Source organism: Scyliorhinus canicula, chromosome 15, assembly GCF_902713615.1.
Source record: "Scyliorhinus canicula chromosome 15, sScyCan1.1, whole genome shotgun sequence".
Taxonomy (NCBI): domain Eukaryota; kingdom Metazoa; phylum Chordata; class Chondrichthyes; order Carcharhiniformes; family Scyliorhinidae; genus Scyliorhinus; species Scyliorhinus canicula.
This window is the reverse complement of record NC_052160.1, coordinates 24,653,676-24,669,342: the sequence shown is the minus strand read 5'-3', so window position 1 is coordinate 24,669,342 and position 15,667 is coordinate 24,653,676. Positions and strand designations below refer to the sequence as shown.

The 15,667-nt window shown below is 48.2% G+C and overlaps 1 protein-coding gene across 4 annotated transcripts in view; it reads left to right on the top strand.

Moving 5' to 3' along the window:
• pms2 (PMS1 homolog 2, mismatch repair system component) overlaps nt 1-15,667 on the top strand; it is a 37,123-nt gene that overhangs the window by 2,211 nt on the left and 19,245 nt on the right. The window contains exons 2-7 of one of the 4 annotated variants that reach the window (XM_038819906.1): nt 1,185-1,324; nt 2,568-2,654; nt 4,055-4,157; nt 5,521-5,704; nt 6,359-6,526; nt 9,511-9,608. In XM_038819906.1, coding sequence (XP_038675834.1) covers nt 1,185-1,324; nt 2,568-2,654; nt 4,055-4,157; nt 5,521-5,704; nt 6,359-6,526; nt 9,511-9,608 — 780 coding nt within the window. The other 3 variants (XM_038819907.1, XM_038819908.1, XM_038819909.1) reach the window with 3 other exon arrangements.

Below are 15,667 nucleotides of genomic sequence, written 5' to 3'. Positions count from 1 at the left end.
TCAGGACTATTAGTGAGATAAAGGCAAGAACATTCGCCTTCACCCCTGTCCGATACCCCAAAAATAGTCACCAAAGGACAAGGCTCCAGATCAATGTTAAGAACCGCTGACATGGTGTTAAAGAAGGAGACCCAAAAGCTTGCCATCTTGGGACACGACCAGAACATGTTGGTGCGATTAGTAGGTCCCAAAGAAGGGCAGCATGGTAGCATTGTGGATAGCACAAATGCTTAACAGCTCCAGGGTCCCAGGTTCGATTCTGGCTTGGGTCACTGTCTGTGCGGAGTCTGCAGTGGGGCTGGTTTAGCTCACTCAACTAAATCGCTGGCTTTTAAAGCAGGCCAGCAGCACGGTTCGATTCCCATACCAGCCTCCCCGGACAGGCGCCGGAATGTGGCGACTAGGGGCTTTTCACAGTAACTTCATTGAAGCCTACTCGTGACAATAAGCGATTTTCATTTTTTCATTTCACATCCACCCCGTGTGTGCGTGGGTTTCCTCCGGGTGCTCCGGTTTCCTCCCACAGTCCAAAGATGTGCAGGTTAGGTGGATTTGCCATGATAAATTGCCCTTAGTGTCCAAAATTGCCCTTAGTTATGGGGATAGGGTGGAGGTGTTGACCTCATGTCGGGTGCTCTTTCCAAGAGCCGGTGCAGACTCGATGGGCCCAGTGGCCTCCTTCTGCACTGTAAATTCTATGAGAAGAACATCGCTCATACCTATCCTCCATTCCCAAAAAGAAACTGCTCATCCTAGCTTTAGTTGGGTGAGACCTATTTACTACCTTGAGCTGAATTAGACTTAAGTCGTGCGCAGGAGGATGTGGAGTTCACCCTGCAAAGGGCCTCCCCACACTTCTCCATCTAAAATAGGTCCCAGTTCTCCCTCCCATTTTGCCCATACATCGTCTAGCGGGGCCATCTCAGTTGACAAGATTTTCCCATAGATGCTGTAAATGCTCCCCCCACCAAACCATGCAAGTGATAGGATCCTACTCAATAAGGATTGTACGCAATGGACATTTAAGCAATCTATAAAAATTCAATTTCTCCAATCTAAACCAGGTGGATTGGCATAGTGTGTATGTGAGTTTCATTGCTTAACTGTACCAGGATTGAAGTAACATACTTTTGTGTGCATAGTGTGGTTTTGTTTCAGTCTTGTTCTATTTTCTGTTGATTTAGTTCAGCACCTGCAAGAGGTATCAAGCCAATTGACCAGCAGTCAGTACACCAGATTTGTTCAGGACAAGTTGTGTTAAGCCTCAGCACTGCTGTAAAAGAGTTGGTGGAAAACAGTCTTGATGCTGGAGCTACTAACATTGGTGAGGACAAAAATGACTAAACCAAATCAATTTTACTTTCCAGCAGTTTACATTTATATACTGAGCAGGAAGTAGCTCTTTCCAAGAGACAGGGTGGCCACAAGGGGCTGCAAGGCCTCCTTCAGTGCTGTATCATTCTATGATAAAGGAAGTTGTTGTGCTTTCATGTATTTCAGACAGCTGTTGTGAAGAGATTCTCCTGGGGCATTAGTTACATAACAATTAACAGCTGGTAGCAAATACCAATGTCAACTTGCACTAGGCAGCTTTACTGTAATGAAATTCCTCAAGGCACTTTACAGAATGGAGCAGGAGCTTGGCAGGAGAGAAATGAGAAGTCATCAAGATGCAGCCCAGGTAAGTTTTGTGGAGGCCATTGAAAGTGATAGGAGACGTAAAAAGGCAAATAATTTTAGGAAGGGAAATGTAAAATGCTGATAGCTGAAAGTGAACACGTCTTACCACCTTAGCATTTGAAATTCTCTTAAGCACCTGATATTTTAAAAATCAAATGAGGCTTGATAAACGTCAATCGTTGATGTTTAGAATCATAGAATTTACAGTGCAAAAGGAGGCTATTCGGCCCATCGAGTCTGCACCGGCCTTTGGAAATGGCACCCACTTAAGCCAACACCTCCACGCTATCCCCATAACCCAATTGACCCCACCTACCCTTTTTTGGATACCAAGGGCAATTTAGCAGGGCCAATCCACTGAACCTGCACATCTTTGGACCGTAGGAGGAAACCGGAGCACCCAGAGAAAACCCACGCAGTCACAGGGAGAAGTGGGAAATCGAACCCGGGACCATGGAGCTGTGATGCAATAGTGCTAACCACTGTGCTACCATGCCACCCAACTCCTTAAAATCTTGGGTTGGTAATGAACAGCACTTCACGTTGATTAAGTATTCATGGTAATTTCATCAGAGCTGTGGCTTGTTCGCTGAATACCTGGTTCTGCCCAAGTAGCTTCCTTCACACAACATAAAGGGCACCTTGATTATAGTAATGGCAAAAGTTTTTGCAGTATTTGTCCAATATAAACAAGCGTGATTTAAATGGTGGAGACTGTATTTGCCTTCTATAAAAGACGGCTGTTTTCCAATGCAGCTTGCAGTAGGTGTCACATGCAAACCAGTTTAGCTATTGTACTTAAACTTTCCAGAACAACAAATTTCCTCCCGATTAAATATCTAGTATTTTAATTTTTATTCCTATCTCTTGGGCTGCATGTTTTTCAGATATTAGGTTGAAAGAATTTGGAGCAGATTTGATTGAAGTATCGGACAATGGGAATGGAGTGGAAGAAAAAAACTTTGAAGGACTGAGTACGTTTTAATTTTAAAATGGCTATAATTTCTGGGTGAGAAATGGAAAAACAATCCAGTCTTTTATGTTTTAAATGTTATTTCCTATTCACTTCCATAATTTAATTTGGTGATGGTGATTAAAATGTGTCAGAAAGAATCCCTCCAATGGCAGTTTGACTGTTTGGTCAGATGTCTCGGGCAAATCTGATAAACCCCTGGCCTCCATGAAATTGAATTGACACTGGAGTTCAAATTCCAGCCCAATTAGTGTTTCAGTTAGTTGGTTGCAGCAAAAGCTCTCCTCCTCCTCCTCTCTGCCCCTGCCCCCGAAACCGCTGGATGGAATTAAGATACATAGGCCCTGTGCTGGATATTACAGTGACAACAGGAAGCCAGTTTTGAGGACAAGAAGTGTACATTCAACACAAGTATTTCAATGTATATGTGTGTATAGATTAGTACCTTTAGAACAGTACAGCACAGAACAGGCCCTTCGGCCCACGATGTTGTGCCGAGCAATGATCACCCTACTCAAACCCACGTATCCACCCTATACCCGTAACCCCAACAACCCCCCCTTAACCTTACTTTTTTTTAGGACACTACGGGCAATTTAACATGGCCAATCCACCTAACCCGCACATCTTTGGACTGTGGGAGGAAACCGGAGCACCCGGAGGAAACCCACGCACACACGGGGAGGATGTGCAGACTCCGCACAGACAGTGACCCAGCCGGTAATCGAACCTGGGACCCTGGAGCTGTGAAGCATTTATGCTAACCACCATGCTACCGTGCTGCCCTTTCATTTGTGGTAACGTCTTAAAAAACGTAGTGAATTCTGCAGGCATACACGTGTAGGAATTAGTGATGCAATCCTGTACTAAATAATAAAGCACATGTTTGTTACTGTAGGATATCAAACTGACCTTTCCACACTTTGACTTGGGTTTGAAGTCAGCCTAGACTTGTTTTGAAAGTCTTGCAACTGCTGGCTGGAAGGAACCTCAATAATGAGAGTATGGGCAATCTGAAGGCTGGTCTAAGTAAGCAAATTGCCCAAAGTTTGACACTGAATAATTTGAATATTAGGTTTAAAAGTCGACTGGTGTGCTTTTCTTTGGTTTGTGAAGCTTTAGTTTGTGTCTAATATTGTTCATGAACTGAGAGAACTTCATACTGACCCTGAATGAAAAAGCTAACAACAACCTACTTGCTTAAAATCTTAAATATAAGTCCAAGGCTGGGATGATTTATGTAAAATTGAGAGCTTTAATAGTTGCTACAGATTTGTTGGTAAAGTGTGAAATTTGTTCAGAATTTAATTGTGAACCTGAATTAGAAGTTACTTTAGTCACATTTGTGTTAACAAATAAGTGTTTTTGCATGTCACAAATTTATGTTTATTCATTTGAAAGCTCTGAAGCATTACACTTCCAAGTTGCAAGATTTCTCCGACCTCTTACATGTGGAGACGTTTGGATTTAGAGGGGAAGCTTTGAGTTCCTTATGTGCGCTGAGGTATTATGACAACACCTTCAATATCAACAGTTAATTTGCAATGTACATGTAATCTGCAGTTGGCAGTACTGTTTTTGTATTTTCACATTCTTTCCTTGGAGAATTGTGTGAAGTAGTTGAAGGCTGAATGATTAACATTGATAGGCTCTGAAGTAAATACTTCTTCTTTGCTTCCAACCATCTTTATACCAACCATTGGACAGGTTAGTCCTGTTTGGAGGAGGAGTTTTATGAGCTCCTCCAATCCATATAATCAGGATCATAGAATTTACAGTGCAGAAGGAGGCCATTCGGCCCCTCGAGTCTGCACCGGCTCTTGGAAGTCCACACCCCCACCCTATCCCCATAACCCAGTAACCCCACCAAACACTAAGGGAAATTTTGGACACTAAGGGAAATTTAGCATGGCCAATCCACCTAACCTGCACATCTTTGGACTGTGGGAGAAAACCGGAGCACCCGGAGGAAACCCACGCACACATGGGGAGAATGTACAAACTCCACACAGACAGTGACCCAAGCCGGGAATCGAACCTGGGACTCTGGAGCTGTGAAGTAATTGTGCTATCCACAATGCTACCGTGCTGCCACGCCATTATAATGGGGAGGAACACACTCGTGCACTGGACACAAGTGTGCAGTAGGCATTGCACTTTCGAAGATTATTTGTAAATAGCTGTGTGTACATACTGCTTTTAACAGAAGAATTGTACCAACAGTCTTTGTAACTAGGGTAAGAATAATTGTTACCAAGACAGGAAGTGATGGGTTAATAGGAGTGAGCTGTGTCAAAGAAATGCGTTATGAACTGGATTTTAAAGAAGGACAGGGTGATGCAGAGTTTAAAGAGCTGATCCAGTGCAGCTGAAAGCTTTGCCTCAGAGCACAGAAGGCCAGAATCATACGCGTACAATATTTGAAAGAGAATGTTAAAAGTGGGACAGTCAAGAAGAAATGTAGAGGGTTGTTGATTTGGACAGGGGAAAGTCCATGGGGCTATTTATAGATGAGGACAAGGGCTCTGACTTCAATTTATTTCCTACGTTACAACAATAACAGCATTTCAAAATCACTTCATTAGCTGTAAAGTATTTTGTTTAAAATGCGAAAGACTATAGAATTGCAAGTCTTTTTTATTTTTTAATGGGAGGCTAACAAACATCTTGTTTGGGTAGTGAGCAGAATGGGTATTTTCAGAATGCATGATGCGGTGATAAGACAATAGCAGTGTGTAAACTAGTCTGCTGTTGACAAATACATATTTGAATCTACTGCTCTTGCATTGTTTTAATTTTAATCTGCAGGGATGGGACCAGGAGGTGCTGGGAATGTGCTCTTAATGTTGTCCTTTCATTCTTACCAGCAACCTTAGTGTTGTGACATGTCACAAAACCGCCAAGGTTGGAACCCGCCTGGTTTTTGACCATAACGGGCGAATCCGTGAAAAGGTGCCACATCCTCGACAGCAAGGGATGACAGTTAGTGTTCAGCAGTTGTTTTGTACATTACCAGTCAGGCACAAAGAGTTTCAGCGCAATATTAAAAAGGTGAGTTTGTGTCTTTTTAAGTTTTTCATAAAAACCATGTACGTTTAATTCAATCAATCGCTCTCTGGGTCTAATAATGTAGGTACCTGTCTCGAATACAATAAGGATGGTGAGATGGCTCAGGAACTGGAGTTCTATTATCTATGCTGCTCTGCATTGACTCACTGCCAGTAACAGTAGTAGCTGGAATTTCTACATTGGCACAATGTTTTCTACATTGGCACAAAAACAATAAAAGCTGGAAACATATAGCACCTAAAAAGGAATAATATTTTGGTGTGTACTCTTTGCTAGAACCCATCTTTTCTTTTACAAATACTGAAAACTTACTGTGCATCTCCCTGCACTTTTTACTTTTATTTCAGTTTCAAGCACTTTCAGTTTTTAACATAGAATGTATGAGACCAAAACAAACCATTCAGCTGGTGTTTATGCTGCACACAAGCCTCCACCCATTTAACTTCATCTCAGAATAATCTTCTAATCCTTTTTCCCCTTGTGTGTTTATCTAACTTCATCTTCAGTGCATTTTCATAATATAAATTTGGGCCCATAGTTCTCCCAACAAGCCTGATTGCAATATTCATCCTGCATTTGAAAAAAAAATGTTTAATGTTCAGGCTGCACTCTTGCTTTTAATTTTGTTTAAAACAGGAATACAGTAAAATGGCACAGGTGCTGCAGGCATATTGCATAATTTCTACAGGTACACGGATAAATTGCACAAATCAGCTTGGACAAGGAAAGAGGAATCCTGTGTTTTGCACTAATGGTTCCACCACATTGAAGGAAAACATCGGCACAGTATTCGGATCAAAGCAGGTAAAATATTTTTCATAGAATTTACAGTGCAGAAGGAGGCCATTCGGCCCATCAAGTCTGCACTGGCTCCTGCAAAGAGCACCCTACCCAAGGTTAACACCTCCACCCTATCCCCATAACCCAGTAACCCCACCCAACACTAAGGGCAATTTTGGACACTTAAGGGCAATTTATCATGTCCAATCCACCTAACCTGCACATCTTTGGACTGTGGGAGGAAACCGGAGCACCCGGAGGAAACCCACGCACACACGGGGAGGATGTGCAGACTCCGCACAGACAGTGACCCAAGCCGGAATCGAACCTGGGACCCTGGAGCTGTGAAGCGATTGTGCTATCCACAATGCTACCGTGCTGCCCAGTACAAAAGAACTTTAGCTGCTCGAACCTTGTGTATCCACTTCAATAATGTTGATGCTGCCTCCTCCATGAGGGAGAACTTGGGGTATTGCAGATTCCACTGTAACAGCTACTTGATTATCAGCTGCAAGCTGGGAGGATTCCTTGTCCTAGGCCTATCAGACCTCTCATTACAGCTGAGTTAACATAGTCAGCAAATATTCAGCATGTTTGCAAGCTGAGATTGTCACTCTTCTAGCTTCTTTCACACACTCATTGTTGCCATATGCAGGCAGTCTAATTTTAGCTCCAGTGTAAAGCAGGCCAAGTTGTCAGCTTCTCTGTGGTTGATGTATTTGTATAATGTGATGGACGATTGGGAGGAAAGGATTTTCTATGTGGCAGGGCAGGTAGTATTACCTTGCCATATGCATGCTGTATCTATGTGTCAATGGTGTAAAAAATAGAGATACCACAAAGGTGCAACAAAGGGATGTGGATGTTGGGGAAGCTTTGCTGGGAGAGCTTGGTGCTGAAACTGGGAAATGCCATGTTCTGCAGCCACAAGCAGTACAAAAATTAATTGAACACCAAGCGCTTTCATACCCACCGAATATATTGTACACTTCGCACACACTGAACAAATTGCCTGCTGGATAGCATTAATTTACAACTTACTTATTAAAAGACTGACCAACGTGAGCACTATCTAGGCTGACACTTGGTGCTAGCTACATATGAGGCATTTAAGCCAAGGTCATGTGTGTCTGCTCAGGTGGAAATTTAAGGATCCCAAGGCATTATTCAGAGAGTAGGGAGTTCTCCTAGTGTACTGACCAACATCTGTTTCTCAACCAGAGCCCTAAGGAACAGAGTAACTGGCCATTCATCATAGAATGGATATAGCACAGAACAAGGCCATATTGCGTCAGTGCTGGTTCTCTGAAGGGGCAGTTCACCTAGTGCCGATCCTCTGCCTTTTCCCTATAGGCTTGCAAATGTTTCTTTTTTCAGATAAGGATCCAAATCCCTTTTGTAAACCTCAATTGACTCTGTCTTCATCACACTCAGGAAATACATTCTGGATCCGAACCACTCGCTGTGTGAAAAGATTTCTTCTTCTCACGTCGCCCTTGCTTCTTTTGCCAATTATCTTAAACCTGTCCCAACCTACCTCTTAGGGGGTTCTTTCGGGGGCGGGGGGGCGATAACTCGACCATCTTCAAACCCTCAGGACTAGCATCGGGAACAGGACAAAACAAAACATGACCAGTGGTCGGCAGGCCAAACTGGCCCTGAGCCTTATTGTGCTCCATCAAATCTGATACGATAAACCCCTCATCCAAATCAAGATCGGCAACACATGGTTGCCAAATCTCGAACTTGCTTGGGGAGCTTTCCACCACCTCGCATTGAGGACCGGGCCTAGTGGTGCATTCTTCCCGCACCTCTTCTTACTCCCGAATCCGTCATGATGGACAATAAGCAGGAAACCGACCCTATGGACACGGCCCCTCACCAGGGCTCTCACCACTGCAAGAACCTCCTTGTGCGCCTCCATTGCTTCCACAAAAGCACCCCACAACTCTTAGAATTGAACCCTGTACCGCAGAGCCAAGATTTTCAGCCAGAGCAACATCTTCGCCAGCAGCCATCATCCGTTGATGCACACAGCACTAAATATACCTTCACTACCCTTTTAAGTAGAGCATCCCTCGTTTCTCTATTTCAATACGAGTTGTACTGCAATGTTTAACATGTACATACAATCACATGGGCAGCAACATTAAACTTTCGCGGTAACGGTTGTGTTTTTGCAAGCTCCGCTCTGCTCATCATTTAATCCTAGTGCCAAGGTGGGAAACCATATGACATAGGAGAGAATTATGCCATTTGGCCCATCGTGTCTACTCCACCATTCCATCATGGCTGATATGGTTCTCATCCCCATTCTCCTGTGTTCTCCCATAATCCCTGATCCCCTTATTAATCAATAACCTATCTATCTCTGTCTTGAAGACACTCAGTGATTTGGCCTCCACAGACCTCTGCAGCAAAGAGTTCCACAAATTCACCACCTTCTGGCTGAAGGAATTCCTCCTCATCTCCGTTTTAAAGGATCGTCCCTTCAGTCTGAGGCTGTGGACCCGGGAGCCGCCTCATTAGCAACTGCACCACTGAAAGCTGTACCCATCTCAACCCACTCCAGCCACCACAAACAAACCAGGATTAAGCATTTTATCTTTACTCTTTTCAGGTAGAAAACACCGGCCAAACACCTCTCGCGACCATGTACATCAAGAAAATGCAAATATGAAATGTGCACTAGAATTAAATGATGAGCAGAGCGGAGCTTGCAAAAACACAACCGTTACCGCGAAAGTTTAATGTTGCTGCCCATGTGATTGTATGTACATGTTAAACATTGCAGTATAACTCGTATTGAAATAGAGAAACGAGGGATGCTCTACTTAAAAGGGTAGTGAAGGCATATTTAGTAACAACTTTCAAAAGCACATTGAATTAATAATTGAAGAGAAAACAATTTTCAGGGCTGCGGAGAAAATCCAGAAAAATGGGTAATTCCATTGTGCTTTCAGAGCAGCATGATATTCTATGTAGTATATTAATTTTGTGATTTCCAGTTACAGAATCTTGTCTCTTTTGTTCAACTGAGCCCTAGTGAGACTATTTGTGAAGATTATGGAATTCATCCCACTGAAATTCCTGTAAAGCTCTACAGGTGAGTGATGATCAATAGTTAACATATGGAGTTAAATCAGCCATGATTTCATTAAAAAAAAAAAAATTTATATTAAAGTTTTCACAAAATATCAACAACAGAATTGAAAAAGAACCCCATAGAATTAAATACAAAACAAAACACCCCAGTACCCCCCCCCTCCCAGCTGCACATACATAATAAATTAACACCCGTCAAAACACACAGCAAACATAGCAAATATGTACACCCCCTCAGATCCCCCAGCGCTGGGCATGCCCAGAACATATGGGTATGATTTGCTGGGCTCCCTGAGCACCTAACACGCCTATCCTCACCCCCAAAAAACCGACTCATCCTGGTCCCAGTCATGTGTGCCCTACGCAGCACCTTAAACTGTAGGAGGCTGAGCCTCACGCACGAAGAGGAAGAGTTCACCCTCCTGAGGGCCTCTGCCCATGTCCCCTCCTCGATCCCCTCCCCCAACTTCTCCTCCCGCTTACCTTTCAGCTCCTCCACTGAGGCCTCCTCCTCCTCCTGCATCACCTGGTATGTTGCCGAAATCTTCCCCTCTCCAACCCATATCCCCGAGAGCACCCTGTCCTGTACCGTGCATGGCGGCAGCAGTGGGAATTCCAACACTTGCCACCTGCAAACGCCCTTACCTGTAGATACCTAAAGGTGTTTCCTGGGGGGAGCCCGTACTTCTCCTCCAGCTCGCCCAGGCTCGCGAACTTCTCATCTACAAACAGGTCCCCCAGCCTTCTTATCCCTGTCCTGTGCCACCCCGCAAACCCTCCATCCATTCACCCCGGGACAAACCAGTGGTTCCAAACCGAGGCCCCCAACCCCGTGCCGCCTCCATTGCCCCCAAATTTTGAGGGTAGCCGCCACACCGGGCTCGTGGTATACCTCGTTGGAGGCAGCGGCGCCGTTGCCAGCGCCTCCAGACTTGTACTCCCACAAGACGCCATCTCCAGCCTCTTCCATGCCGCCCCCTCCATCACCCACTTGCGCACCATCGCCGCATTAGCGGCCCAGTAGTACCCACAGAGGTTGGGCAGCGCCAGCCCCCCCCCGGCCCCAATCCCTGCTCCGCTCCAGGAACACCCTTCTCACTCTCTGGGTCCCTCGCGCCCACACAAACCCCATAATGCTCCTGTTGACCCGCCCAAAGAAGGCCTTTGGGATAAGAATGGGGAGGCACTGGAACAGGAACAAAAACCTTGGGAGCACGTCATCTTGACTGACTGCACCCTACCCGCCAGGGACAGCGGCAACGCATCCCACCTCTTAAACTCCTCCTCCATCTGCTCCACCAACCTCGTGAAATTAAGTCTATGCAGGGTCCTCCAGCTCCTGGCCATCTGGACCCCCAAGTATCTGAAGCTCCTCTCCACCCTTTTTAGTGGGAGCTCGCCAATCCCCCTCTCCTGGTCCCTGGGTGAACCACGAACAGCTCGCTCTTCCCCATGTTGAGCTTGTACCGTGAGAAATCCCCAAACTCCCTGAGGATCCTCATTACCTCCGGCATCCCCTCCACCGGAACCGCCACTTATAGCAGCAAGTCGTCTGCATAGTGCTACACCTTATGTTCCTCCCCACCCCGCACCAGCCCACTCCATTTCCTCGACTCCGTCAGTGCCATAGCCAGGGGTTCAATCGCCAATGCAAAGAGCAGGGGGGACAAGGGACACCCCTGCCTCGTCCCTCGATGCAGCCGGAAGTACTCAGACCTCCTCTTGTTTGTGGCCACACTCGCCATCGGGGTCTCGTACAACAGCCTAACCCACCTGACGAACCCCTCCCCAAACCCGAACCTCTTCAGCACCTCCCACAAGTACCCCACTCTACCCTATCGAAGGCCTTCTCAGCGTCCATCGCCGCCACTATTTCAGCCTCCCCCTCCCTCGCCGGCATCATAATAACGTTCAGGAGCCTCTGCACATTCGCGTTCAACTGCCTCCCCTTCACGAACCCCGTCTGGTCCTCATGGATGACCTGCAGCGCACAATCCTCAATTCTCATGACTAAGACTTTCGCCCGCACCTTGGCATCTACATTTAACAGCGAGATTGGCCTGTATGACCCACACTGCAGGGGATCTTTGTCCCGCTTCAAGATCAAGGAGATCAGTGCCCGGGACATCGTCGGGGGCAAACCCCACCCTCCCTTGCCTCATTGAAGGTCCTAACCAGCAACGGGCCCAACAGGTCCACATATTCTTTGTAAAACTCGACTGGGAAACCGTCCGGCCCTGGCGCCTTCCCCGCCTGCATGCTCCCTATCCCTTTGACCAGCTTCTCCAGCGCAATAGGGGCCCCTAATCCCACCACCAGTCCCTCCTCCACCCTCGGAACCTCAGTTGGTCCAGAAAGCGGCCCATCCCTCCCTCCTCCACCGGGGGCTCGGACCGATACAGTTCCTCATAAAAGTCTCTGAAGACCCATTGATGCCAACCCCACTCTGCACCACATTCCGTCCCCTATCCTTAACTCCCCCGACCTCCCTAGCTGTGTCCCGCTTCCAAAGCTGATGCACCAGCATCCGGCTTGCCTTTTCCCCGTATTCATAAATCGCCCCCTGGGCCTTCCTCCACTGCGCCTCCACCTTCCTGGTGGTCAACAGGTCGAACTAGTCCTGGAGGCTGCGCCTCTCCCTCAACAATCCCTCCTCCAGCACCTCCGCGTATCTCCTGTCTACCCTCACCATCTCCCCCACCAGCCTCTCCCTCTCCCTCTGTTCTCTCTTCTCCTTGTGGGCCCTAATGGAGATCAGCTCTCCCCTAACCACCGCCTCCCAGACCGTCCCCACTCGAACCTCCCCGTTATCGTTGGCCTCCAGGTATCATTCTATGCTTCCTTGGACCCGCTCGCTCACCTCCTCATCCGCCAACAGCCCCACCTCCAAGCGCCACAACAGGCGCTGGTCCCTCTCCTCCCCCAGCTCTAAGTCTACCCAATGCGGGGCGTGATCCGAAATGGCTATCGCTGAGTACTCTGTATCCTCTACTCTCGCAATCAGCGTCCTACTCATGACAAAAAAGTTGATCCGGGAATAGGCCTTATGAACGTGCGAGAAGAATGAAAATTCCCTAGCCCCGGCCTTGCAAATCTCCAAGGGTCCACCCCTCCCATCTGGTCCATGAATCCCCTCAGCACTTTAGCTGCCGCCGGTCTCCTACCCGTCCTAGACCTGGAGCGATCCAGTGCCGGATCCAACACCGTGTTAAAATCCCCCCCATTATTAGGCCCTCCACTTCCAAGTCCGGGATCCGACCCAACATACGCCGCATAAAGCCCGCATCGTCCCAGTTCGGGGCGTACACGTTGACCAGCAGCTTACCACTCACCATTACGTACCTACCGCCATTGTCTGTCACAATGCTCGACGCCTCGAACGACACCCTCTTTCCCACCAAGATCGCCACCCCCCGACTTTTGGCATCCAGCCCTGAATGGAACACCTGGCCTACCCACCCCTTCCTCAATCTTACCTGGTCCGCCACCTTCAGGTGTGTCTCCTGGAGCATTACCACATCCGCCTTCAGGTGCGCGAACACCCGGGCCCATTTAATCGGCCCATTCAGTCCACTTGCGTTCCAGGTTATCAGCCGGATCAGGGGGCTGCCCGCCCCCCTCCCCCACCGACTAGCCATAACCCCTCCTCGGCCAGCCATGCGCCCACCCCCGTCCCGACCCCCTCTACTCACTCCAGCTCCCCCTTGACCATACCAGCAGCAGCCCCCCCCCCCCCCCCCCCCCCCCCCCCCCCCCCGGCTAGGACCCCTCCTAGCTGCGTTGCTCCCCCCCATTGCACTCCCGTAAGTCAGCTGACTCCTGACCGCGGCCACTCCCGCCTCTCCTTCGACTCCTCCCATTGTGGGACCCCCCCACCCTCCATTACCCACCAGCAGGCTCTCCTCCTCCCCCATCCATCCCGAGCGCGGGAAAAAGCCCGTGCTTCCCGGCCCCGGCCCCACCCACTTCAGCCTTCAGCGCGGGAAAAAGCCTGCGCTTTCCACCTGGCCGACCCCGCCTCCTCTGGCGCAGCTCCTTTTACAGGCCTAGTCCCCTCACCCCCGGCTCGGGCCTCACTCACCCCCGCGGGGCCCCATCCCCCCTTCCGGCCATCCACCCCCCATTCTGCTTACTTGCCCCCCTCCAAGAGCCCACCCGACAGACCCAACCAAATCAGTGCCCAACCCTCCTTAACCGCCCACCCCGAATCAAAAATAAACAAGAACAGAGAACCCCCCCCTCAAAATGTAACACAACCACGGCAATCCCAATCATCCCCACCCACGACCCCTCGACCCAACTCTCAGTTTGTGTCCAGCTTCTCGGCCTGAACAAAGGCCCACGCCTCCTCCGGGGACTCAAAGTAATGGTGCCGGTCCTTGTAGGTGACCCACAGACGCGCCGGCTGCAGCATGCCAAACTTCACCCCCTTCCTGTGCAGCACAGCTTCTTCGCCACCTCCGCGCTCCAGTCCTGATAAATGCGAACCTCCGCGTTCTCCCACCTGCTGCTCCTCTCTTTCTTGGCCCATCTGAGCACACACTCCCGGTTGACGAATCAATGAAACCGCACCAGCACCGCCCGCGGCGGCTCGTTAACCTTGGGCCTCCTCGCCAGCACTCTATGGGCCCCTTCCAGCTTCAGGGGCCTTGGAAGGACCCCGCTCCCATCAGAGAGTTTAACATGGTGACCACATAGGCCCCCACGTCCGACCCCTCCAGTCCCTCCGGGAAGCCCAGGATCTGCAAATTCTTCCTCCTCGATCGATTCTCCATCTCCTCGAACCGTTCCTGCCATTTCTTGTGGAGTGCCTCGTGCGCGCCTCCACCTTTACCGCTGGGCCCAAGATCTCATCCTCGTTATCTGAGATCTTTTACCGGACCTCACGGATCGCCATCCCCTGGGCCGCCTGGGTCTCCAACAGCTTGTCAATAGAAGCCTTCATCAGCTCCAGCAGGTCCGCTTTAAGCTCCCTAAAGCAGCGCTGGAGGCCCTCCTGTTGCTCCTCCGCCCACTGCATCCACGCTGCCTGGCCATCTTGCTTTTCTTCCCTCGCACTTTCTTTGGCTTCACCACCACTTTTTTAGTCCCCCCGCTCCTGATCCAAGCCATACAATGTCGGGGGAATGTTGCAGTCTCCTTCCCACACTGGGAAATGTCGTAAAAATGCCGTTGTGGGCCCTGAAAAGAGCCCAAAAGTCCGTTCCTAGCGGGAGCTGCCAAACGTACGACTTAGCTCTGCATAGCCGCAACCGAAAGTCCTCAGCCATGATTTCATTGAATAGCGGAACAGACTCGAAGGGTTAAATATTGCTCTACTGCTACATAATGTATCTGATTTTAACATTTTGAACAGTTGTAAAGTAAGATCTTTTCATTCATTTATGAAATGTGGACACCAATGTACGGTAGGCCTTTATTGCTGATCCTTTGTTCCCTTTGAAAATGTGGTGGTTAGCTGTTGCCTTAAACTGCTGCACTCCATGTGGTGTAGATTCACATACGGTGCTGTTTGGGTGGGAGTTCCAGAAATTTGACCTATCGTCGATGAAGGAACGACAATATTTTTCCAAATCTTACAGTGCTCATGTTCTCATGTGCCTACTGCCCTTTATCCTTCTATGTTGTGGAAGCCATGAGTTCAGGAGGTCTTGCCAAAGACGACTTGACGAGTAGCTCCAGTGCGTTATTTAGATTGGCTACACTGTAAAATTAAATGTTGTGAAATTGATTTCAATTAACATGGGAATTTGATGCCTGTCACTAGAAAAATTAACCCAACTTGTTCACTCATGCACTTCAGGGAAGTGAACATGCTATCCATACCCTTTCTGTCCTATACAAGACAATTATAGTTCCAACAATATGGTTGCCACTTATGATGTCTAAACTGGCTTAGCAAGTGTATTTGTGATTCAATGAGTAGTAGTTTTGGTCACTTGAGTCAGAAGGTTGTGGGTTCAAATCACCATTCCAGAGACTGGAGCCCATAATCCAGGCTGACATTAAGTGCTGTATTGTGAGAGGTGCCATCTTTTGAATAAAACATTAAACTGCTTA